The 27348-nt window shown below is 44.8% G+C and overlaps 1 protein-coding gene across 10 annotated transcripts in view; it reads right to left on the bottom strand.

Moving 5' to 3' along the window:
- Window positions 1–27348, bottom strand: part of LOC139988043 (dystrophin, isoforms A/C/F/G/H) — a 445976-nt gene that overhangs the window by 325600 nt on the left and 93028 nt on the right. For all 10 annotated transcript variants that reach the window (XM_072004969.1, XM_072004970.1, XM_072004965.1 and 7 more), the window contains one exon: window positions 17702–17807. In XM_072004969.1, coding sequence (XP_071861070.1) covers window positions 17702–17807 — 106 coding nt within the window. The remainder of the gene's footprint in view (window positions 1–17701; window positions 17808–27348) is intronic.

Raw genomic sequence — 27348 nt, forward strand, 5'->3', positions numbered from 1 at the left:
GGGGAGACCTTAATGTTCGCAGACGATCGACGACATCTGCGCGATCGAATCCAACGATTGAGCTCAGGGCGCTTCCTCTTCTTCGCGTACGATATCGACCAAGCTTCCTGGAATCGCCCGAACGTTCAGCTGTTTCAACGTTCGAACGTCGATTCCAACGTTGGTTCGTCGGTCCTTGGAAGTATACGGAAGCTCTATGGGAGTCTGTTCCGTATCCCAGTAAAACGTATCGTCCAAAATGATCCCGCAAACGAGAGTATCGGAAAATTGGTCGTTATCGATTGGGCTAAATTAGAAAAATGCGGTTCCGATGCTTCGATCCTTTAGAACGACGATTAATAACGCGATCCGGAGGTAGCTCGTTGAGAAGCGTAGACCAGCTTCCGTGTACTACGATAATCGCGCATCCTTCCGCGAGAATAATTAACGTGGTTCTGCCTGCAGGATGATGGTCCCTGGTGTGACGCGAATTTCACGCACCCTGCATCCAGAGATTTATCACGAAGCGTTCACCCCTTCCAAGAGTCAGGCTGTATGGCATTTACACCGCTCATGGATCAGGACGGTATAAAAACTTGCGTAGAAATCGATACGTATGGGCCGATTTATCGTTCGACGAACGAACGGAGAAGAACGAGCAGCGAATCGTGATTGTCTCTGGTTGTCCTCGTTTCTTTTTTTTTTTTTTTTTTTTTTTCCTTTCAACTTGCAGCAAACTCGGCTCGCTACCCGACTTATCAATATTCGATGTGGAAAACTCGCGTGAAACTTCTTCGAGTACGTCTTTAGAATACGTCGATCATTCTCTTTACCGCGAAACTACGCGAAGCTTTCTTTCGAAAAACTGTTTGTCGGAGCGACGAGTGGTTCCTGAAAAATCGACGAAACGATCTTTAACGCGGCGAGAGAGTGTTTCGCTGGCCAAAATCTTCGTAAACACGTGGCGCGGTCAAAGATCTTCGATCCTCGTATCGAACGGACCGAATTCCTCTTTAATTTTATCGGACAGGGGTGAAGTAGATTCCCCTTACTTTCCACGGGAATCGTAGCCGGGTGGCAGCTCGCTTTAAGCATCAATTATTAAGGAAAACAGCGCAGGCGTTTTAGAAACGAGTGGGCACGTGTCGGCGCCTCTCTCTCTCTCTCTCTCTCTCTCTGTGTGTCTCTCGGTGTCGATTGTTCTGGTCCCGAGTGCAACTGCACCTCGATTCCATTGAACGCTTCGTTACTCTTCTATACGAGGTCCGAGCCGATCTCGTACAGTTACAAAAGTTTCTCTTATCACAGACGGTGCTCGTTTATCCGACGATCAACCGGCTCCGATTAACATCGGAAACTTTCTTCACAGCCGCGGTTCCGTTGTCCGCCGTGACCTTGCTACTTTCGACTTGTTGATTTAAGACACTTGTTGGTTTGCACCGTTATCGCGGCCACCCCTGATACCTGCTTCGACGAAGTTGCTTATAGAAAAAAGTACGTTGAAAAGGAATCGACACCCAAGACGATGTTGACGGATATGTAGAAAGTATTGGAGAATAAAGAATGTCGGGTTAAAGTACCGGCACACTTCGATCGACGAATACGCGAGAGATCATCCACCTTCTTTCACAACGTTTCCAGTATTCACCAGAGAGTAGCAACGTTCCGAAGAAGATCGATCGAAGCTTGTAAAACGAGGAATAGCCGCGCTATAGCTATTCGAGATTATCCACAGGTGGAGACATCCACACGACTTCCGATGCAGCGCACTTTTACGCGATCAACAGCAGAGAAGTCCACGTGTCAGGCGGCGCGACGAGAACCGGTCTGGCGACGAAGCCGGCGTACCCGGCTGCGATTTCCACGTTACCGGAGAGCGTCGTCGCGCCTCGCGTTTTCCACGCGTTTTATCGCAGCCCTCTCGACCCGCAACGACGATTCACACGGATACCTCCGTGTCACGAGTGGAAAATCGTACGCGAGCAATCGTAGGTCGCGCGAAACCGGCCGATCGTTCGCGGTCGACGAGACGAGCGTTTCCGTATTTTCCGCGAGCACGTTTTTGGCGGCGGTTGCGAGAGCGTCGCGACGCCGTCAGCGTCGGGGTGAATCGTTCGTGTGCGACAGGGAGCGGCCGCGCGAACACTGGAACCAACCCATGCCTCCTCCACCACCGGCAACACAACCACCATCGACGATGCCGCACCCTCTCCTCCACTACCACCACTACCACCGTCGCCACCACCACCTCCACCACCACCGCCGCCGCCACTACCACCACCACCACCACCACCACCACCACCACCGCTCCTACTGCTACAACTACCACCACCGTTCTACCACCATCGTCCTTGTCACCGCTGCGTTACACCACCACCACCACCACCATCGTCCTACCCTCCGTCACTACCACCCACTCTATCTACCACCACCTTCTTCTACCATCACACTATCACCAGCCACCATCCTTACAACCACCATCAACGGCGACTTCACCATCGGCGCAACCCAGCACCGAATTCTCTCTCTGTCCTTCAACCACTATCCATTGCCACCAGAGCAGCTCTACCGGCACCGTTTCTCTTGTGTAGGTGGAATAACCTCTCGTCTATCCCCTCGACTACCGGTGCACCAGGTAGATACTGACGACGGTACTACTATTCATCCCCCTTCTCTGCCTTTCTTCTACGCCCTCCAACTTCGAACTCTGCCATCCCTCGGATATACACCGTCGTCTACTCCCTTTCTCTCTCGTCTTCCCATCCTTTCTATCTTTCTAAGCCCTGAAACCAGTTTCTCTCGCTCTTCCGTACTCTTCTCGTACTATCCATAGCCTTTCTTCTTCCAGGTACATCGAAAGGCTGGTGTGTGCCCGGTTGGCTGGTGCGCCTACGCGCGTCTCTAGGCCAGCACGTACGATACACGCGAACGAACGGGCTCGTGCGTGGTATTCCGGCCACCTTCGTCGCGAGTTGTACACAAGCGCGTTAGGCGTGCGTAATTACTCGTCGTCGTCGTTACAACCACGATGATACCAACCACGACGACTACTACGACGACGACTACGGTGGTTGTATGTTAATGAACGCCAACCTACTCTGGTAGTTTCTCGCTCTCTGGCGCCGGTCGATGGACTTGGTAAAGTAGTCCCGCGTGCAAGTTACGTCGTCCCCGTCGTAACGAGCGCGATTGGCGAATAGCTCGCCACTGGGATCGCGCGTTCCTCGCTACCGACATTTCGCCAGCTACGATTTTGTCGTCACAATGCGAACCGTTAATTATCGCGCGTCGACGTGTCGTCTCGCATGCGGTTCCGTCTAAGAAAATCGAATTCCAACGCGTGGCAACGTTTCACCTCGTCGTCGCCGTTTTGTCGCCTATGGTTCAATCGTTTGCACGCCGTTTACGTCTTCGATGACCGTGAACGATCGATGAATCGCGTCCGAAGGAGATCGAATTTTTGTCCAACCGTAACGCGAAAAACCGTAAAATTGTAAATTATTAGAGCCCGAAACTACGTCAAATTGGATAAATCGTGGAACAGCAGCTAATATGGACAAACAGCGATATCGATATCAATTACCACCGCGAAACTTGATCAACGTGAATTAAAGAAACGACCACAAAATGGCTAATGTGTCGAGGCTAAATCGGTATCGACAAAACGCGGGACGAAACCAGCCGCGCTTTCACGTACCTAATAATCCTGTATGCAAACTGCAATTAACTGGTAGAAAGTTTAATTCCATCGTACGCGATCCGCGCGCGATTAATCGTCGTAACCAACCGATCGGATATTGAATTCTGCGTGGAAATGGATGACAAAAATAACTGTTGCGTTGCGTGGAGTGGCAGATGAGAGTAAACCGAAGAGGAAAAAGGGAAGGAAAAAAGAAAGAAGAAGGTAGCACGCGTAACTATCGATTGACCGAAACGCATGGATGACAGGTTGAAAAAGCGCCATTTCGCGGTTGTCGAAACTGATTTCCGTGGCCAACGAGGAAACACTGCGATCCGATCGACGATCGCTCGTCTTCCATCGGTAGACGGTAGTAAAGTCGAGAGAAAAGAACGTCGACGACGGTGTTCGTTTCGGTAATGCTTTTCCACGGAATATGGCTGGAATATTTCGTTCGTCGACCGTGAAACGTGGGAAGGTGGGAGGGAGGGAGGGAGGAGGATGGAAGAACGAGCGAAATTCCCGAAATCGTCTATTAGCCCAGGGGAAACCGCGCGCGATGTTTACCAAACGTTTGATAGGTCTGCAACTATCGTTGCTCTAATCTAACCGTTTATAAAATCGGAAAAATTTCGTAGGAAAATTGAAACGTTGATATTCTAGGCTGATCGTGGTCTATTTCTATCGTTCTATAAAAAATTCGTGGTATTTTTACAAAAAGCTTGTTCGATCGACGATACAATTTTCATAATAGACTTTTCTTATTTTCTCCCAACTGATCGCGAATTCTCCGATACTATTGTTGGAGTACAATTTCTTCGATTTATAGTTTGTAAATTTAAAATTAGAATCTCGCTGTTATTCTTTGCTTTTGATCGATAACACATTGGTAGCATGATATCTCCGGTACTTTGCAGTACAACGACCCGCAAGGTCTCTCGTATCAGAGAGTTTGATAAGTACACGCTGGCAATTTTTCCATCCCATTGTTGCAACGTGATTTACGTTCTCGTGTTCCGCGAGTACGGTAGTCTCATTGAAAGGGACACAAACGAAATGGAATAAACGCAAGTTTCGATCGAATCTACCGTGCTGTCTCTCTGCCACTGTCTTCTTGCCTGCCACTTCTCTCGGTCCGAGACAACGGAATCGCCCACTTACATGAAATATACGGCCAGGCAATATTTCAAGATCTCCTGGCGTAATAATACTATCGTACTTTCTAGGGCGTTACAGCCGGTACGGCGAACAACCATAAAAATTCAACGAACGAGATCGTTCCCTGCCGGTGTGCAACGTTATATGGACGAAGTTAAGCACCGCGCCTATACGTAATCTACCCTTATCTTCGCCAGCAGATTCGAGAACACTCTTATTCCGCAAAATGGTTTTCCTGTAAATCGTAGAAGAATCGTTCCGGGCGCGCGGTGCCGGATAATCTCGCCTGACCGGTACAGCTTGCGATACTAATTTACCGTTCGTCGACGCGGACTCTCATCGAGAACACCGTCTTGCAGGCAGAGCTTTCGAGTTTGCGCGCCTCTTAATTTTCACCAAACACGCCTGCTCGTCGCACCGTCTACCTTCGATCGAACATCATCGACGATAAAAGCGAAGGAAAATAGAACGAAGAAAAAAAAAGACGGAGCACGAGTACCTCGAAGAAGATCGTTACGGCGATTGGATTACCGTCACGGAGCAATCTATCCCGGAATATTAAGCAAAAGATTACGAGTTTTAAAAGTTGTACGGACTCTCGAAAGTTGGACGATGTAAAGATACAAGTTTCCATAGCGCTACCGAGCAAAGTAAAACGCCAGCAAAGAAGCCCTTCGATAATCGCATCGATGATCCGAGCGAACGCAGCGTATTTTCGCCAATCTGACAAAAATTTGATAAAGGAAGATTCGAGATCGAACGAGGATTTAGGTTGAACGTGTCGAGCGTGCATAACGGTGGCTCGTTCGTCCAAGGGAAAATCGTTAAGCATTATCGCAATTTTCAACGAGTTTTGACGAAGTGCTCTGTCGTGCGTTGGACCTAGCGGCTCGCTCGTAAAACTCATAACCGGGACATTCTCGTTCTTTAACCCTGCCTCTTCCCTGTCTCGGAATCGTTTCTGACCCTACGTGAAAAGAAACTTTAATAACTTCCTTCCTTGGAATTCTTTTCTCGCCTTTAATGAATGTCCCACCGGAGGGTGGAAGCCTCGAGACGCACTGGACGAAGGTAAGCTCGTTAGCGTTCGATTCGTTCACAGGCATCGTGGAGATGCCAGGTTAGGAAACGCAGACCGGAAATGTACGCCTTAACGTAAGTAGATCCAGAGAATCGGACGTTAAGTTATTAACGTATAGCTTTCCGCTCGGCTACGTGTTCAATTTTGTTTCCCTATATCAACTTGAATAATTACTATCTATATTAGTTCCCTGCAATGCTGACACTTTGAGCAAGCGTTTCCTAATGGAATCCTCCAACTTCCTACCCTGTTATTTCCCTAAAAGTTCATTCCAATCACGGATAATCCATTTTTTTCTCAAAATATTATATTTCATCTTGCGAATATCGCGATCCGATACGGCTATTAAAAAATATTTGACACGATTACGAGAGATCTAGCTCTTCCCTTTGCGATTCAAATTCTTAGAATGTCGATCGATCCGATCGCCAGATAACGCTGCTGTACACTCCTCGACGCGCAGACGAGCAAATGAATCAAACAAACGAGCGATTACGCTCTAAGCAAGCAAGATAATCGGGCATTGAACGAGCCGACCACTTTTCACGCACCACCAATTCCCTGCGTCGATCGACGTCGTTTACCTATGTTTTACGCGTGTAAACGCGCTGTAATAAATTCCGCTTTACGCAGAGGGCGCGCGTTATATTGTAATTTCCCCGCAAATGCGGTGTCGGCTTTGGAAATCCGGCCGGGACGTGATATCTCTCTCCCTCTCTCTCTCTCTGTCTTTCTCTCCGCCTCTACCTCTCCATATCTCCTCTACTCTCTCGCGTACGCGCCGGTGATACGAATAATCGGATTTTCCATGGTTTTCAGCCGCGTTCGCACTCACCGGAAGTGCGAATCGCGATACGTCCTGGTGATGACGGTATTGTTCGCATTTGCCAGCGCGAAAATCGCACGCGCGATCCAGATGCATGGATTATAAAATATACGAAACATCCGGCGACTGAAACGCCACCGGCGAGAGAAAAGAATCGTTAAGTAGCCCATTGGTAACGAACGCGATAAACGCGTTTGCATTTCAATTCTAACGTGAAACGCGCGGTAAACGGTTGACGAAGGCGAGAAAACAACGGGACGAGGAGCGTAAAACGCGTGAAATTGTATTTGGCGCTAACGGTAGGGCGAAGGGGCAGCAGCGATACTGTTTCGGGGGTTGTTATTGAGGGTGCAAACTGGAAATGGATAACGTTGAGGAAGGAGGACCGCGTCTTCGCGCTATTATTTTCGCTGTTATTGGAATTAACTACTATAGAAGACGTTGATATCGATTCGTGTGATAGTCGTTGGTACAGGCAAAATCGAATTGGAACGATTTTACTCTTCGGGATATTTCTATATTCAGAGAGTTTTGTGATTTTTTTAGAGATTTCAAAATTGCAATTTTGATCGCCCCAATAAATTTATTCGACGTTGAAAAACATTCGTAAAGGTGTAGGAAAAAGGGACTAGACAGAGATTCGTAATTCTGTAGCTATCCCTTTGAAAAGGCCTTGTTTTCGCGCGAATTAAACGAACATTACGCTCGATGCTTCTGTTCTGCCACGAAACTCATCGCGAACAATTCGGACGAGTCTTTTTCCAATCAACGTGCATTTACTCCGGAGGTATTTCGATTCCCTTGGCCCGCGCCCCGACAAACTTTAGGGTCGTCTACCGAAGGAAAGGAATTATCCTCCTCTGAATTTGTCTACTTTCGTTGCTAGTCTTATTTCAGGGGAACAAAGGATAGGGAGCAAAGAAGCTTTCCCAGAAGACTTCGCTTTTTTATACCATTCTGATGTGCCTTTGAATCTACCGCAAAGTATGTTTATCAGGAGCAAACCGTTATCGATACAGTTAGCAGATTAATGAAATTACTCGTATCTTGAAACGTAAAGTACAGAAATTCTAGAACTAACGTAGATCGATATAAATTTTTAAAAACTAGAGAAAATACGTCAAAGAAATATCAAAGATCAAGATTATTCGCAGATATTTTGTTTCATCCTTTCTACGCTCACTCTGTTATTCTCGTTTCAAAAAAAGTGTAAGAAATGTTGCGTCGTATAAGCGATTTACGACTGTCTGCGAGAACAACCTTACCATAGTATATATGGACAAAAATGGAACGTCCAAGGCGCAGGTTGTTGGTTGAAACAATCTCCATAATAAGAATAAGTAGGAATCGCGGGACGTGGAATGAGAAGGCTATGAAAAGGAACGAATAGGTAGGGTGTGTACGAGCTTACGTTGCTTTACAATCTTCTTCTTTCTCTGGCCGCGTAAAATAACATAAAACGTTAGTCGGGAGAGGTGATTCGGTGATGTACGGATAAATGTACAAGAATGGACGTAACGACGCGATTCGAAGCAGATGTTGAAGAATGCCAGAGGAAAATCCATAGATCAGCCGGTGACGAGGAATCAATGGAAAAAGGGAGAGGAGGGGGCAGTAAATAAAATATATCGACACGCAGCCATTCCCGTGTACCGAAAGCAAATTCCCCAGGAGTATTTCCTTGGCTGCCGTATCGGAGACTGCGTGACGTGAATTATTAAAGTCGGATCCACAAGAACGCCGGTTGAAAAAACGAAGAAAGAGAGAAAGAAAAATCCTGCATCTTATCCTAGATATCCTCGATCGAAGATGCACGTACCATCGAAGAAAGGTTTCGCGATCCGTCGGTTTTCCCCCCTGGCCTCAAATACCACCATACGTCTTTTCCAACCGTTGACGTTCTTCTCTTCTTCTTTCGTTTCCGTGATTTCTCGCTGCACATCGAGCGTTTAAACAAAGTTTGAAAATTAACTATCCCGATTCATTTTGTAATTGATACGCGCGCTATTTACTTGGCAAACGTTAACAAAAACGTATCGGCAAAGATACGAATTTCTTAGCCAGGGCGGAAACACGATTTTTATTTCGTTGTAGGAAAGTAGCTATAGCGAACAATGCAACGACCAAGGCAAGGCCGCGTCGAGATACTTGCATGGAAACGAGCGCCTGCGAGGATGTGTAAACGTCAGACACACCCATGATTTATGACAACCAACGAAACGGTTATGCCGGAATACTTGGGCTCCGAAAATGAAAATGCTCGGATGACGCGTCTGTAAAATTGCCTCAGATGCATTTACTACGTGACGGGAATAGAACCGGTGCACGTTCAGCTCTACCACTTTTTCTATGGAATCCCGTGATACGGCTAGAAAAACTGCGAATCGACTCTGACGTTCCGTAAAGCGGCTCCCAAGTTTCGTACTTCTACGCTCTTTTGTCTCGAGAAACGAAGATATTTAAGACCGAAGTAACTTAACGGAGTTTAAAGCGAGGATTTATGCAGAAAGAGCATCTACTTTGACTTTGCGAGCTTGTAGTACTCACTGAGAGATGTACAAAAATGTGCAATCAAGATAGATCGTAAAGCTGATCGTTTTCCATTAAAAAATGTTGCACCTGTACGTTTCTATTTCGACGGGAAATTGACATTTGCGAATTCGGTTCGATCATGCGTTTACCATTCGCTTCGAGCTCGCGAGTCGTTTCTTTATTCGCCGCAAAATATGCAAAAGATTCGGACGATCGATCAGACGGTTTCGTTTAAATATCCATACGATGAATACGAAATTCGATACATCGAGATAATTGATTTTAAAACCTATGCCGATCGGACATTTTCGGCTGCTCTCAGCAAACGATGCAGGTTGGCAAAGTTTTCGACTCGCATTTTCTAACATTCCGTATGAGGCCAGATTACACGAAGACGTTTTGAATTCTCGAAGCTGATATCTTGAAACTGTTTGAATGGCGCAGCTTCTGACAAATGGATAAATCGTGAGGCTGATACTACGTGGCCAGTCAGATCTCTCGACGTGAATCCATCGTGTTTTTGTTCGCGAGATCACCCGAGACTCACCTTCTGCCAGAGATCCACTGAAAATACCTACATTCTCCGGGAATCGAACGAGATTTACAGCAAAGCCCAGCAATTCGGAGTTGGACGCGTTGGATGGATCAAGAGATCAATGAAACCATGTTTTTGTAAAGAGTGTAACGTGACCAGTTTAAAAGAACAGAAACGATTTAAAAGCCTAATATTCGCACGACTTCATAAATCACAAATTACCGCTTTTATCTCGAAATACAAAAGACGCGAAACGACAGAGTTTGTAACGAGATTTTCCGTTCTTATCGAAAACGTTCTTTACAATCCTTGCCATTAAACGTTAAATATTACAGGAGCGACGTAATGCTTTCCAGGCTGAAAGAACAACAGCGGCGGCGGTTGCAGCGAAATCACCTTAACCCAAACTAATATGTAGTCTCGGCCACAAATTACATTGTATACGATGGCTTGTCGTTCAGGAAACCACAAAAGTTTGCGAGGCATCAAAGAAGAAAATGTGTCAAAAACAAGGAAAGAGAGAGACGCATGGTGTATTTTTAAATCCAATTAGCTCGTTAATGTCGTAATACAACTTCGACCATGTACGGAACGACGGAGCTTCGTCTTCTGCCGGAGGTGGAGCGAACCTTTTCGAGAGAGAAAAAGCAATCTTCCCAAACAGCGACGCGGTCCTTAAGCAACTTCGCTCTCGTCGTGTGTAATGGAGGAAGTATAACGTCTCCATCAACGATTTCCCATTATGTTTGTCGCGGCTGCTTCTTCTCCGCTCTCGTTTTTTCTTCCCTCAAGTTCCTATGCTCCGCGAAACGTGCAACGAAAGCGGGAGAAAACGCACCTCTATCGTGAAAGAAGCGTTCCTATTTGCCTGGCAAAGTGTGCTCGTACGTCTCGAAATGCGTAGTCATCGTCGACCAAAGGGTTTCGATAGAGAACGGAATCAAGATGGTTTAATAACTAATTTAAAGAAACTATTTCAAGGGAAAAATTGAAAGTTGCTTTGATTCCCGATTCGCTATAAACACTGATAGAGCAAACGTTTTATAAGCTTCTAACGTTTGACGTATTTATGTAATTCCGGGTAGCTTAATGAATTTTGAAACCAAAGCGCTAAAGCAGTAGCTGAAACCAAAGGGATTAGATCTTCAACTTGATCCCTCGACGATCTATTAATCTTCACTCTTAACACTTTCTCGTACACCGTCTCCGGTAGATCGACTTTAACACGCGAAGCTGAAATTCTGCCATATCACACGGGAGGAATAAATCACGGTAAAGAAATCTGATAAGAGTAAATGAAATAAGGGCGTAAACAGACAGAAGTTTATAAACAAACAAGACGAATACGTAAATAAACAACTGAAAAGGGAACAAATGGCGAGACTTCGAACCAACTAACCATGTATCTCGAATAATTAACAATTTACAATTAACGTTCTGTATCGAATAACAAAACTGCCTGCTTGAAAATCAAAGAGCTCTTCTCTCGTTACCCGAAAGCCCGAGGCGAAAGGATGTCAGCGGCTGAAACGTTCCGGACATACTTCATCCTCCGAGAGGAAGCGAAACACAGCTGGCAAGCTCCGCCGTTCCCCCATTAATTGACATAATTAAGCAATTAGGCGAGAAGCCGGGACGCGTACTGATACTTTAGTCGCAATAAGTTACCTAAAGTACGTATAATTTGGAAGATATGCAACGCTCTTAAGTCGCCATAGATTCGGGGTAATTGCGAAGTGGCGAGACGACCAAGTGGTGTGGTAGCCGTTCCTTATACGTGCAAGTTTTGTCCGGAAAAGTACGTGAACCGCTTCTACACGAACGAGAGAAACAGCATTTGTAGTAGTAAGGATAAATCGTAAGTGAAACTTGTGGAAAGTACACGTGGACCGAGGTTCGACTCTGAATCTTAAAAGGCTTACGAAAGAAACGTCCAATTAAACGGATCTACCGATCGAAGAACATTGGATATCGCGCTTCGAAGGAAAATAAGATGTTTTCCTACCGTTTGCAGCTCGTTTTTACGCCTTCCACGCGGTTAGACGTCGTTGTTTCGAACAGCGAAAATGCTTCGTCCGCGTTGCGTATAGCTCGAAGGGAGAGGAAAAGCGTCAAACTTTGTGAATGGGCAAATTGTCTTATAGCGTTTGCTACTCCGTTTTCTGTTCTTTTCGTTTGCGTTTGATTTGCCGTGAGAATAAAGATTACAATTATTATGATCGAAAAGATTGAACAAACACTCGGTTAATCAGGATAGTGGACAAGACAATAACGGACACATGGGTATCGATGGCGAGTGGACGTGTTTACTCGGTATCAATCGCTTCTGTATATTTACTTGGAAAATACAACATCGTATATATGCCATATTCTACTTCCTATAGCTTTATTACCAACTATATCTTGTGTTTTTCTAAGCGTGTGATTTTTGCAAGGTTTTTATACGGTGTGCCATTTATCATGCGAAATATCTTTCAACGAATCATAGGGGAGGTCATAAAAGTTAGGTCAATCGTACTCTTCCACTCGGTGAGTTGTCAAAATTGAATAACCCTTGGCTCGCGAAGCGAATGGGTACTTTCCAAGAAGCAGAGCCTTGCTTCATCGACTCCATTATGAAACATCATCCGTATAAAGAGAATGCCAAGTTCTGACTTCCTCGCAACAGGTTGCGGTTTTCGCCTATCAACGCCTCTAGTGTCTCATTTTCGGAAAATAAAATACATCGGCTCTTTCGGATATATTAGTACAATTTCTTCTACCTCCTTCGTTTCACGATTGTTTTTTTCAGCACCTGCCTATAGTCAACGTAAATATTGCAAATATATAATATAAGTATTTTTAGGAAGCTGATAATCTTTCTTTTGAGCTGTAAAAAAAAAGGGCAAAAGGTTGTTTGCACTAACGTTAAAACATTTTTTACCCTCTACCGGACTAAGGCGTTGAACCGGAATTAAGCAAACACAGAAGCAACAAAATTTTAACGAACCAGCGTGAAAATAACCGAAGCAGTTTTATCGGTAGATTCGATGAAAAAATATGGAAAAATCAAATGGGAAAATTGACTTTGACACCGGAGACTGCACGTTACGCAACCGTAAAATTCCCTGAAATATTCTTTCGCGTCGTAATGTTAAAAATCCAGAACGTTTGTAAGGGGCATGCGTCGACTACGTAACGCGACAAGAATAGGGTGCGTTATTGGCACGGTTTATAGCCAGAGGGATGCGTGCACAGTGCACGTGTATTCGTCCTATCGTGGTGCGCACGTGGTGAACACACGCGTACATAGAAACGCTGTCGGCTTTGAAGTGGCTCTTGCCTTCATTCCTGGGGTACAAGTCGGTTGCTATCTCGCACACCGTCCTATCGCCATGGTCGACGGATGTGTGTCCCAAAAGCCGCACGCAGGAATGCAATGCCGAGAGGCTTGCGAACCAACCTCGAGAACGCACCGTCCGTGCTGCATTATCGTCAACCGAAAACGATTCGACCAGCTGTTAACGCGCTTGTATAATTGTTATTAATATATCCGCGATTTTCCATCTACCGTATGAAGCAGCTCGAATATGTAGGAATCTGTTTATGCAAATGGAATGGTTACGCCCAGTGAATCCCGTACAGAGTGAATTTTGGTAAATACACGGATGCGCGTATCGACGTTGTTGTTATTTCTCTTTCACGGATTTGGAGGCTGCGTGAATTGGAAATTACAGTTGCAAATATAATAAAGTAAAGGTCGCGGCCAGAGAGAGCGTGATAGACACGTTTCTATTGATTTTCCGATTTTAACGAGCCGTACGATTAAACGAAAGAGATTAATACGATATTTAATGTAACAAAGAAAATAAACAGTTTCGAAGCTGTGGGTCTCTTGATAAGAATAGCTGAAAAGTAAGTTGGAAAGTTTCAAAGGGACGAAAAACGACGCGTTCGACTTCAGCGAACAATTTTGGTAATACGACATTGATCGACAGCGCAACGAACTCTAAATGTGTTCCTCTGCGAAAATTAGGAAACGCGACCTTTTTTCCCTGTAATCTTGAAACTGTTACGACCGCGATATAAATATTTCAAATCGCTGATAATTTGAATTTGACAGAGTTCTTCTCTCTGCTCCAAAATGTCAGAAGTTCTATTTAATTTTAGAATCGTCTAATTGATATCTCTTCTTTTACATATAATCATGAATCGAGCTCGTGTTATAATTATTTTGCACGAAGGCCAGAAAATATATTCGCTATTCGCAGGAAATATCGAGGCAAACGATCGCGAGTCGCTTTACATTCTTAGAACACTCAATCCCGGAAACGATTCCACACCTGGAGTTAATTTGCCTTCCGGTTTCAACAGACCCGAATCTGCCACCCTATCCAGCTAATAAAGGGTTTTAATTAACGACACGGAAGAATTTAATTCCGCAAGCGAGAGTTTTGGCAACAATGCCGAAGGAGATCAGGTATTCGATCAAGCGACGCCAGTTTCGCGACACGATTCAAGACAATGCGTGGAATTTCCCTCAAAGAAAGTTGCATCGTTGACTGTACGTAACCGTCGGGATAAAAGCGGGAACAATGGCTTATCTCGAGACATTTTCTATCGTTTTTCGTCTCCCTCTGATGCGTTACTCGTCGATAGTATACTCACGAAAGTATCAGCGACGAATACGAAATCCGCCGGAAAAGGAATCAACGCCACGTATATATCAACCGATTGCATTCATCCACGTACATCTGTCTGAGAAATAAACTGGTACGCGATATGAGAATCTGAACGACCATTGTACTTTAAGACGAAGCGATACTTTCTGGCTGAAACGTTAGCTTCGATGCACTTTGGAGTCTTCGAAAAGATTCCACGGTAATTTTACGCGGAGATAGGAAACGTTTACGTAAAGTAGAAGGGAACTCTGAATGTTTCATGAAGTAGTTTTTGCACGGTTAACTTTTGACGATAACATCGGACGTTCCTCGCGTATTTCTTTTCTCCGAACGAACGAGAAACGATAGGACGACGTTTAATAGATTTCAAGTGGAATCTTCGCTAATCGGAGATATCGTATTTGCTTTATATTCGAATACTCGCAACGTCGAATGGTAATGTAAATCGGTGCATCAACAATGGAATATTTTTGATTTACTTTTAATTACAAAGAAATCGTAATATCCGATTTGTTCCTCTATCCAATTTCCTACCTACGAGGAACGAGATACACGTGGTTAATGGTCGAACGTACGATATAAAAAGTTAGAAACGCGTTTCTACGTAGAAACAAAGTAGAAGAAGGCACGGAACAATTCGAGCGTATAATACAAGGGATGCATAGAAGAAATGGCGGTGAAACGCGAGAGCGTTAGCATGTCGGTGTTTCGTGCTGGTAATTAAAGGCTGCGAGGGAACAGCAGCACTTCAGACTAGGTGGGCATTTGCCGCGGTTTGATAACGTGACCGTTATGAAAAATCTGCTGTGGAGAGGTTGGCCGAAATACGGCCGCCTTTCGATATACCCGAGGTTGCCGTGTCGAGCCACTTCAGCATCGGTTCAATCTCGAGGAGGCACGTGCACGCCAGCCAAGACGGAAAACCAGACATCGGGCTGCTACCCGTAAACCGACAGCTTGCGAGTACGAGCGATTTTTAGATCGATAAAACGGCCACCTTTTTATTTTTCTACGTACCGCCGAACGATAAACTTGGCCAACTTTGGACGCACAATATCTCTTCCACTATATACGTTCCGATCAAGTTAAAGAGAGACGAATTACAAGTTTTCACCTCGATGTCGCAAGTTTCGTACGAAGTAGAGTTTTTACAAGGATATGAAGTAGTGTCATGACTCCGAATCTTTTTTCTTTCCTGTCCATTCGAATTGTACTAGATCGTCCTATTATTATTGCACGATCGGTGTTGCATACTTTATATCGAGGAATAAGAATTTCTTCGATCTCTACCGTATTATTCATTGACGTCGTTGCTATTGTTAATGCAATTGGACGAAAAATTCAAACGATGTATACGATTGCCATACTGCGAATGTTTGCGCGTATATATAAAACTTATCGAAACAAAAACCTATCATCGAAGAAGATATAAAAGAAAGAAAAGACGCTGGGTTCGTTGGTACTTTCTTATAAACTACGAAAGACACGAATTTGCGTCAACATCCATGATTCTGATAATTCTGATACTCACGCGAAACCAAGACGTTTAATAGCGTGAAATATGGTAAAAGGGGGCGCAGGTGCGATTACTAAGAATGCCGAAGGAGAGACTTATAACGTAGCTTACGACTCATAACGCAAGAGACGGGAACCAACTGGTTGATACGCCCGGTATGCGAACCCTTTCTTCCCTATTTCACGCAGAGTGGGCGGCCTGCTGAAAACAATGGACGAAAGAATCGTCTGGCTATAATGCACGGGCGCAGTACCAGACGGGACTGACAAGTACCGGCACGCTAATATAGAAGGAACAATGCGACATCGACGGGAGAGAGAGTTTTCCAGGGCTCTTGAAACAATTAACGGCATCGCCGTTAATCTCCGCGCTCGACCCTCTATTGCGTCAATCCGCGCCAGATTCGCGGGGATTTAAAAAGTTTCCAAATCAATCGGATCCCTCGCCTCGCCCCAAACGGTTAGCCGAGCTAATTTCCAATCCACCCGGATAGACCAAAGAGTCGTCAATTAACGGCTGGAATTACCGTTGAGAAAATATTCGGCAGTCGATGCTTGTCGAGCGATCGAGAATCGAGTACCAGCGTTACGGTATGGGAAACGCACGTGGAACGATCCGAAGAACTAGCGCCGTTAGATCAGCACGCTCGATGCCACGTAGAAAGTCGATTGCGTGTGAGATCTTTAAGAATCGAAGAATCGTCGGTGTTTAAAGAACTTGAGAAAATGAAATCGCGTCAATGCTTTGCCGTTGATTGCTTCGAGCACTGTTATTATATGACTGTGATCACTGTGATTATATAAATTTATTTGTTTATTTACCGATTGCCCCCACGAGCGGCATTATAATCATTTCCTGAGCATTCAGTGCAGTCTTTTCAGTGCATTCGTAAATCGTTTCGCTTCGATAGAGCTCTATCGAACATAGAAATGATTTGCCTCGCTTTCAAGTGCCGATTAAATTTAAAAAAAAAAACTGAAGTCTCATAAACGCGACGGTAATCGACCAAAGCGAAGGCGTAGAACGACCGTCAAAGTGTTGAACGAGAGTAAATTATTTTACTTTATTTTATATTTCACGAGTAAGAGCTGTCTATAACCTAATATTCCTACAATGTCATTAGGACGACGTTCGGATATCCGATCACTTATTACAGAATCAAGTTACAGGTAGAAGAAAAGACAAATTGACGATTTCATAAGAACATCGCTGACAGAGGAGAAATCCTTTGCACGCGATCCGTTCAATCGGACGTAAGAAACGATTGAAAAGAACGGCTTGGAGCAAGATACTTCGTATAATAAGTAGCTGTCCCGTGGAACAGATGGTTGAATTTATTACAAGCTTTGGTCGAACAATCAAGGCCGATAATTAAACTTCTGAAATTTGTCGGGGCCTGAAAAGTGCTTGGCAAGCAGTAACCGTGCACCCTTATCAATTGCGACGACAAAAACTTATTAAGGTCGTTGGCTATCGATACGGATATCGATCTTCCGCGATGACGATATTCTCATTATCAATCTCGTCCTACGTTCGTTTCACGATTTAACTGGTAATAAATTATCACCTGTCCTAACGAATAGCGCTCGTAATTCGAAATATTTGGGAATTGTAAGCTGTGAATAACCGCGTAACGGGAATTAGGTTGGAGCGAGTCGAATTAAATGGAAACGCGAAATAAAAATTTCTGAAAGCTGAAACGGGTTGAAACGGGGGAAAAGAGAATGAGCTTACCTTTGCCGTGCACTTGCTGTCTATTGGTGTCCGCACGCAGCGCTTCCGCGGTGTGCACCAGCTCGTCCAGCTGTGGCTTTTTCTGTCCCAACTCTCGTAGGACATCCTGCGCAAGCAAACCAGACATTCGTGGATTAATATCGCCTTTAAAACGTTATACCTACGATTTTCAAAATTGCCTACGCATTAAAATAAAACAGCCTTGTTTCCTCAGTTTTATTTACTTCTTCAGCGATCTACGAATTTCAAAAACATTCGACAATTAGCTGTTAAGATCGTCGACGGATCGGAACGCAACGACAGGTTCGAATTTTTATTTTATGAAACGTTTTTTCGTACTTTTATCCAGAAAGGAGAAAAAATATTCAGAAATATCGGCGAAGCGAAAACGTTTCCATCAAACGTTCCGCGAAAGCTTCGTTCGGGTCGATCACCTGTTTCTGCCTCTTCGTTGTAGCTGCTTTCTGCTACACGGGCCTATCGATCGGTCGTAGACATCCTAGAAACCGAGCTACCATTTTCGCAGTCCATTGTTACAAGCACGGGGCCCAGGCTTTTTGAAAACCTAATTAGCATATTGCAACCGAAACGCGTATTATTACCCGGCCCTGTCATCCCGTGTAATTATGCCGCGTAATAAAATCACGCGAAACGACAACTAATTAAAACTTGTCGCTTTATATTCGATGGAAGATACAAATGCAGATGACTTACTCGCATCGTTGTTACTTCTCGATGCGAAAAGGTAAACATCGAACAATAACGAACGAACGTCAAACCTTTCAAACAGAAAACGTGATCAGAAACGGGTATATTTTAAGATAATTAAAAATATAAATTGATGTAATGGGATCGAACAGCGACGCAAGAGACATTTTCTCGCGAATGTAAATAAAAGTGGCGTACGATGAAAGATAATTAGATTCGTCTGAAAAATCATAGATAATGTAAAAAGTATAGCTTTAAGATAAAAATGTTGCTAATCACGATGTTCGTTACTGCAAGCAAATTTTTTCCAGCGTGATAAAGCTAGACGACAATCTCTGAATAAAATATGCAAATAAGCGTGTACGCTGGAAGGAGTAACGAAAAGCTCACAGCTCTCTCCTGTACCTTACGCGTAACAAGAACCGAAGAAATTCGCCTTTGTGATTTTCTAGTACACCCAGCGTCAGCTTCGATCAATGTATGTACGTACTTATTTCCCGTTGACAAGTACGATATTCTCGTCACTCGCGTTCAACGTTCGCGTTCTATTAAACGTTTCGTTCATCACGCGTAAAAGGAATACGAAAGAAGAGTTAAGGAAGAAGAAAGGTAAAAGAGAGTGCGAACGTTCGAAGAAGAAAGTCACGGTGACGCGCGATGGCGTATTCAAAGGAAAATGTTTACCGAACCAGAGGAGGTGCTCTGCGGATTACGAAAACAATAACCGTGTTAAGTCTTGCTAATCTGCGCCAGGCCGAGATAAAAGGACAAGCCGAACGACTGGCTGCCTCGCGCTTCACTACACCGAATTCTAATCCTGTTCTCGCGTTCTCGCCTAACGATCAAATTAATTTTCCTATGGTCGACTAACCGTGAAACGTTCAACCTCTCTCCGTTCCGCGAAAAGGGAACGCTGTTCATTTAACGTCATTACGTTTCCTTCCGTTGGTAACGGTGAACTGCGCGATGAGAGTGGAATTCAGATGAATTATGGACCGATTACCAGCCATGGAAAGGCAGGAATTCAAATTATTCATTCGCCTCGTTAGCGAATCTCTTAGCTCGACCAGGTTGAAACAACACCGCGTGCACGTACTGTATGGCGTGGTGTATCGTAAAATTTACTTATAAAATCAACGAAGAGAACGATTTAAACGACGATCGATATATCGAATATCTTAATAGTCGCCGAGGAGAGCGCTTTTTATTATCGGACAGGCTCGTCCAATTTCGCTCGATGCTGAACCGACTCTTCGCTGGCTACGTGTCGTCGAATTAACCAGATCGGCCCGGATTACTCGGTTAATCTTGGTAATCCGTTTTCTTTCTTTTCGTCGATAGATGATTCTCTTTTTTAAATTTCTATCGAGCCGAATAGTCAAATTATCCAACGTGCTCTTTGATGGATTACGAATCAGCATTTTATACCAAACAGATACATTTTGTTGATAATTTATTTATCGGAGAGTACGAGTTAAATTGTTACTCGATCGCCAATATAATTGAAATCGATTTCTTCGTTAACTTTCAATTCCGTGATCGTAATAATCTCTGATTAAAGCATCCGATTAATCGATTGCTTCGCTATCCGCGAGCTCGGATATTCTTTAAGAAGATCGATCTTCCGTTTTTAATCCGAGCATCGTGCAACCACATACAAACGAAGTTATTTATAAGCCTCGCGTGTAATCGATCGTGCGTTACTTCCGTGTCACTGGCGGCATGGAAAACTCGCCGGTATACGGAGGAAGCGAGGCTCAAGAAAGCTCGACGGGACTACGAAAATATGGAAACCACCAGACGTCCAGTATAATGTATGGTGATGCATCGCGTCGTTATGTAGATACAAAGTTAAAGACGAGAGTGCTCCCCATAGACGTTGGATAATGGCGACTTCGTCATGCGTGAAACGAACTGTACTAATACCACGTGAAAATTCAACGCGATTTATGGGTCGAGTGGCGCGAAGAGAGCGGCGACAAGGACATGTGCGCAGTCGAACTTTACGCGGACGTACTTTGCCCGCGTTACGAAACAACGTTGTTGTTATTCCGACATACCGCGGTGACGGTGAGTACACGGTCATTTTCTATGTATCGCAGTGTTACACAATGCAGTTGAATCAATGAATCATGTGTTTTCCTGGAGTTCATTCATAAATCCTTAGGTCGTCGTATTATCGAGAATTTCAATTCGCGATCTTTAGAGTTCTAAGGATCTGGAATTTCCGAATTCCTCGCGAGTTCTCCGATATTCTAGAGTTCACCGACTCGCAATTTTTCTAAATTTAGAAATATCGAATCCCCGATTTTTAGAGTGTTTTTAGAGTTGGCCGAATATAAATTTTTATAGTCGTCGAGTTCTCAATTTCCAGGCCTCTCGAATTCTCGAGTTCCGAGTTTTTTATTTTTCACGGAATAACGCATACTCGTACAAACGTGGGAAAACTTTGACGGTGCGTTACACGATTCTGTACTCGCGTCGATACTCTTGGCCAGGTGTATCGCATTCGTCATTCTAGTCCACGTTAATCATCTTTAATATCCGTCACACGATCCTTCGTCCCATTTCGATATTCTTCGATGCTTCTCCGAACGAAAGAGATATCGTCGACGTTGGATCGAAAGGGTAACCATAGTTTGATAGAACGCCGCGTTCCAATTCATTGAAAAGGCAGCGGGCAGTAGGTTGTCACATTCTCGTCTGCCAGTGGTAACAAATGGAAAACCCGTAGGATTTGACCCGTTGAAACAGGAGTCGCGGGAATTTCAATAGATACCCGGTGGCCTCGAACATTCTGAATGTTATCGTTCACGCTGGAAAAGTGATATTCACAGCACCTCCTGTCGCGTCCATTTTAATCCGCTCAGTCAACGGACTGGCTGCACTTCCAGCTACGCTTTTTCTCTATATTTTATTCACCTCTCGTCCCTCTCTCTCTCTCTCTCTCTCTCTCTCTCTCTCTCTCTCTCTCTCTCTCTCTCTCTCTTCTCTCTCTTTTCATTTCCTGCGTTTTTTTAGCGGTGCACGTTACGAACGAGGCACAACACGAATGTAATCTTAACTAATGTTCGCGAAATGAGAAGAAAAAAGGAAACGAGGAAAGAGGAAAAAATGTCATAATACGCTTCTCCCGGCATCAACGAGTCTGTCTCAACTCTCGAGTTCGCCCTCATCTTCCTCGTTTCTTCCTAAAAGAAGAGAATTATCGTTCATCCTTGACACGGTTAGTTGCCTTTTTACGTAGCGTTATTACGCCATTAAGTTGATACACGTGTGAAAAGTCAGCGGGCTCAGACGCACGCGTAATTGCATTTCCCTGGCCCGCCCTTGGCGCACAACAGGCAGCATGTTGCTCCAGATAAGTCTTGAGTAATTAACGCGCGTCGCCGACGTGGCTAAATCGTAGGAAATTTCGCTTTGAAACGAGAACGCACCGCGCCAATACGCTGATAAGACGCGAGTCGACGCGCGATAACGTTTGACGAACAGTTACAAACCGCGTTTCAAAACGCGTACCACCGTTCGCTCGTTCCCTTTAATATCTAACCGCCGTAATCTGCTTGTTCGACTATGCAAATGAAAATCGACACTGCCTCGGTTTTGCCAACGCAAACGGTGTTCGTTGATTTCGCGGCCCTCGCGAAGTCCTTCGTCCGTCAGAAATGTGTACCCTGCATTGATTTTCTAATGTTCGCTTCCATATTCGTTCTTTCGTTATAGCTTACTCTCGTCATCCACAGCGTTCTGTTATCGTTTCATCTCTCGGTACCTTCGCCGACCCGCTGTCGACTACAGTTTCCGAGCGCGTACTTTCCTTCGAAACAACGCGAAACTAGATAGACATTATTTTCTCCGCTGCAGAGGCTAAATAAAGCAGGCTACGCCAAAGTACGGTGCATCGACCAGGTAACAGCGATCTCCTAACGATTCTCTCTGGCAAACTCGAGTTCCGCTCGAATAATCACGCTGGGCAAAGCCGACGTACACGTCTTTTCCTCGAATCCAATTAAACGGTAATTGAAAGGACGGAATGGGTCGAAGAGGATGCTGTCTTATCGCAAGAAGAGCCGCGCTTTTATTCTCTCTTTCCGCGCAAAGAATACTCCTCGTCCAACGGACGTAAGACAAATGATCGGTTAAAGTCGCCATAGTCGCCTCGAATAACTTTCCCAGCTATGAAATATTCTCTCATAAGCGACGCGTCCTACGCCTGACTTCCTAATACCGTCCATTACCAGTGTTGCGAGGTCTGAATAACCGTTGCAAAATATGGAAACTTACTCGATCAGTTGGTGCATTATTCAGCGCAACGCTCTCGAAAACATATATACGCTGCCCCTTGATTTCTTATGCCAGGTACAAACCGGGGCACAGTGTCACGCGTGAAAAATATCGGCAAGCAATATCGCCTGGCGTTTGTTCGTGACCGACGCTTGATGAAAGCAATGTGGGATCTCAATGGGAAGTGGAGCAAGGACGACGTAGGAAACGTAGAACAAGCACGACGGAAACCGTCGGTTTAATCGTACGGCTGCTCCACTGGACGAGAAACAGCCGCTCAGCGGACGTCAGTTCTACCGACAAATGCTCCTTTCTTCCATGCGTGATAATTTAAGGTTTGCAGGCGGAATGTTCTAATTAAAATAGGGAAATGTCGCGGACAGGATAGGTTATCGTGGCATAAAACGATTTGAATGAGTTGCCAGTCTTTGGACAAACCAATAGCAGAAATTGATTCAGCATTGAAAAGACAAATATATTTTAGTACATAGAAGACTATTGTTCGTACAAATTATTTTAAGCGTGCTATCAGACTAACTTGGTCTGTCTAGAAAAACATCTGACGATAGTCATTCCAGAATCAGGAATCAGCAAACGGCGCAACGCAGCCGATGACACGCAAGACTGTCAGAGAAAATTGAAATAGCGTAGTATACGAGAACTTTTTTCGTTGTTCCGTATAAATTATGCGAACATCGTGAACAGCGAACTTAGCCAACGTCGATCGATCATCGCACCGACGTGACGGCTCATTTTTAATAAAAAGAGGAACCATCGTAGACCTGCATTCTGTACCGCAAGCGGAGAGGGGACGATGTCGACGTTGTACGCGTTAGTCTCATTAATGGAAACGGCAGTGAAGCAACAGAGGAGGAACAGCCGTCGCGTACAGTCTTGTCAGCGAAAACTGGACTTAACGATATTAACAAACACCGTTCTGATCTCTGTGAATCTCGTGGAAAGCCCTGGTGGTGTCCTTCCGTCGACAAAATCCTGCCGTGACAGAAATCCGTGTACGATTACGGAGAGAACAGTCGATATGCACGCCAGCCGAGGTCACGGCCCATAACTCACCCGAGTCGATTAAATAAAACGTCGTGTCACAAATTTCACAGGTCGTAAAGATAATTCATAAACGTGTCTTGGCTGGCTATAAACGATCACCGCTTCGCTCGCAATTTACGGGCTGCAATTGCCGTAGCAGGCTTCCTTTATCAAATTGTTTTTAATCCTGAAACGCGTCCATACGAATATTCACAGCGTTGGTAGCAGAAATTCACGCGGATGACGAGCGTTTGAGAATCGAGCGAAAAATCTGTGTTACGCGAGGGAAAAAAGAAAAGAAGAAAAGGAAGAAAACACGTCTCTGTCACGATCTAAGCATAAGACTGTTGAGAAAAAGAGAAAGAGAATTTCGAGAGCTATCGGCGTTATTTTATCGTTTGATACAGTGCCTGCCGTATTACCTTACATTCTCGATGGAAACTCTCAACCAAAAACACGAACATCGTAGTTTCTTCTTCTTTCTTCCGGCTATCAAAATCTAATAGGTGTAGAGAGATTACATTCCGATCAACCTTGAATCCCGTTACATCGTTTAACCCATAAAAAGAATTCCTACGAGCAAGCAGCCAGTAAGCGCGCCAGCAGGCAGGGCTCAACAGCTTACGGATTGATCGATAATTAATGCGGCCCGAGCGTAAATTACCGTCACCGAGAGGGGAAACGTACTAGTCGGCCTGTTTCTCTTGCAGTTTCCCTTCCTAGCGGAACTAACGATCGCAAAGTTGCGAGAATAACGAGACGTAGCTTTGAACGTGGCGTAAGAAAGTTACGTTGTAGGAGGATACGACGAGGCCGAAAAACCAGCAACACTCGTCTACGTAGAGACTTTTACGGTCAACGAACGAAGGAGAAGAACGAGGGAGAGGAACATGCGAGCGTGAAGGGTAGAAGCCAGGTTGTGAGAAAGAGGCAGAAAGAAAACGAGAAGTTGAGGTGGAAATAAAGAAGGTGAAGAGAGAGAGGGGGGCGGGGCAGGCGAAAGAAAGAGGAATTACGGTGTAACAAAGAGGATATCCTTCTAACCCGGAGCTAACGTCTACAACGGGGAAGGGAGAAAAAAAACTCGGTGTAACCGGCATGGTTTTTGGTAAGAAGATTTTCACTGACGTCGTTAATTTTCTTTTCTATTTTTCCGGTAAAGCGGTTCGCCGAGGCTCCGTTAGAAAAGAGGGTAACGTCAAAGAGTGGTCCGGGGAACGATGTTATTGCATTGCGGCCAGTAAAGAAGCGAACGGAGAACCAACGAGGAAAGAGGGGAAAAAACGAAATTATCGGGCAACGGGATTCGTGGCCGTAAGATTTATCCCGGGAGAACGCGACCTCGGGCCAGGGACGCGTTCCCCGAGTTCCTTCTCGGACAATATTCGCGCGAAATTCGTTTTACCCGCATCAAAGAAAACGCTGCCCTCGTTTCCGCGATAGATTCGACTTAAAACGAAACCGTCTCCGCTTTGAAGATTTGGCTTGTCGATCGTCCGACCTCGAACCTGCGAGGATTAGGAGGAACCAGACAAAAACGACGTTCGCTAGGTTAGAATACACCTTTTAACGCGTAGAATTCTACGCATTAGTTTACATAGTAGATCCTTACGTCTCTCGGCTTTCGTATCACTTTGATAGAACGTCGTCTGTTTGACGTATGCGCTTCTAACGCAAAGTTAGTTACTTAGTTCGTAGAACCAGCTGAGTGTGTATTTAGCAAGTAAAATGCGTTTCAATGTTCGCCAATGTAAGCCTTTCTTTTAAACTCGTTAAAGGTAACAAACGAAATTAGAAAACCGAAGAACAACCCTCTTGAAACTTCACGCGATTACGGGGCAATGCCTGGAAACGGGAAACGCGATTTTTTAATTGCATTCATTCCTGGGGACTGAAGTAAACGACGGTCCTGAAGCAAGAGAAAACAGCTGCCACTTTACGAATCGCTGGTTGATATTAAGCTCTGTAATTCTCTCGTGTTTCCTTTTACCTACTCGTCTGTCGAGGAACAACGTCGCGCAGCCAGGCCAGCAATAAATTCCCGTACCCGGCACCGTCATTAAGCCCGTTAAATGCGAGCAAATATCAGTACGCCAGGCGGCTGCGATTTCGTCGTCGCGACTCATCCTTTTTCGCGTTCTTCGACGTTCGGATGCGAGATATAAATCGTGTACTTACGTTGAATCGAAGTTGTAGAGTGTTGGTACACCCGGGGAAGCTACTCGAGCTACCCGGTCGTGCTTCCTTTCGATCCATCGCGCTTACACACACTTTACACGCTAACGAAACGATTCCGCCTGGTTTTTCTCGGTTCCGCGCATCGTTGTGTATTCTCGGCCAGACAACGATTCTCCTCTGGTTTATTCACGCGGGCAGGTTCGTTTCCAACTCCTTCGTAACTCGCACGAGTTCGTGCTCGCCCCTTTAGGATCGTTGAACGAGAATAACGCGCGGTCCCATCGTTTTCACCGTGCGTTTACGCGCCACTTTCACCGTGAGCACGCGCGACTGATATTTCGCGCGCGAATTTATCGCAATGCGTCCGAAAACGTCCTCACTGTCGTTGCTCTACCGTCTTCCCGCAGATCTATGGACGCTCGAATCGTAAAATGCTGTAATTCGACCGTGGTCGTCGACAAAAAATCGCAAACAAAACCCATTTTCGCGATACGAAGTCTGAAGGACGTGTTTACGTTCGTCTCGTACAATCTTCGATCATCGATGTTTATATGCGACGTTTTCAAGGTAAAACGAGTGACCTACGATGTTCGACGACGAAGAACAAGGACCCGGCGTTTTATTGATATTTCAACCTTGCTTTGAACTTAGCGTACACGATCGACGATACGTCGTCATTTCGGTACAAAGCTGCGGAAGCGAGAAACGAAGCTGCGAAATCACGATCGTGTCTCGGTGGATATCTTTGTTTATTTTCTAATTTGCTGTGTTACAGGCAATTTTACGATTAGATTTGGAAACACGACAAAGCAGAGCGGTTCGAATATTAAAAGGAAGAAATTCCTTTTGGCTGCGAGGGAACTCGAAATGACGAGACACGTCAAACCGCTGACTGTCAGCCAGTCAAACTGCGTGGGCCTCTGCGGGACCGGTCGAGGTAACGGATAATGCGGCTTACCGCAATGTCAAAACTTTTAAACGAGTAGCGACAAGACAGGCATAGAGCGATGGAAAATTGGAGGATATTCGAAGGGTGGATATCCAACCCAATGACGCAACAATGACGAGATCAATTTGAATTTCTTCTGGATAATAGATAAGTTCGAATAGTAGGTTGAACATGTAAATTTCCTCGCTATCGATATTCCATGAAACGGATATTAACTTAATCATCCGACCGACGCTGTTCTAATCGAATTTAACCGGACAATAATTATACGATATTCCAGATAAATTATTCTATACAGATTATCCGAGCGCGGTTTTGCGCGCGTTATCGAATCGAATCGTTTTTGATTAACCGTTTAAACGAAATGCTCTCGGATCAGGAAGTTTGATGCATGAAATTAAACGCGGATGTTAACTTGCCAGTTTATGAAAAGGAATATTCAAGCTGATTAAAAATAAATGCAAACTAGACGCGATATCGCCAG

This window comes from Bombus fervidus, chromosome 6 (assembly GCF_041682495.2).
Source record: "Bombus fervidus isolate BK054 chromosome 6, iyBomFerv1, whole genome shotgun sequence".
In the NCBI taxonomy this organism is placed as follows: Eukaryota; Metazoa; Arthropoda; class Insecta; order Hymenoptera; family Apidae; genus Bombus; species Bombus fervidus.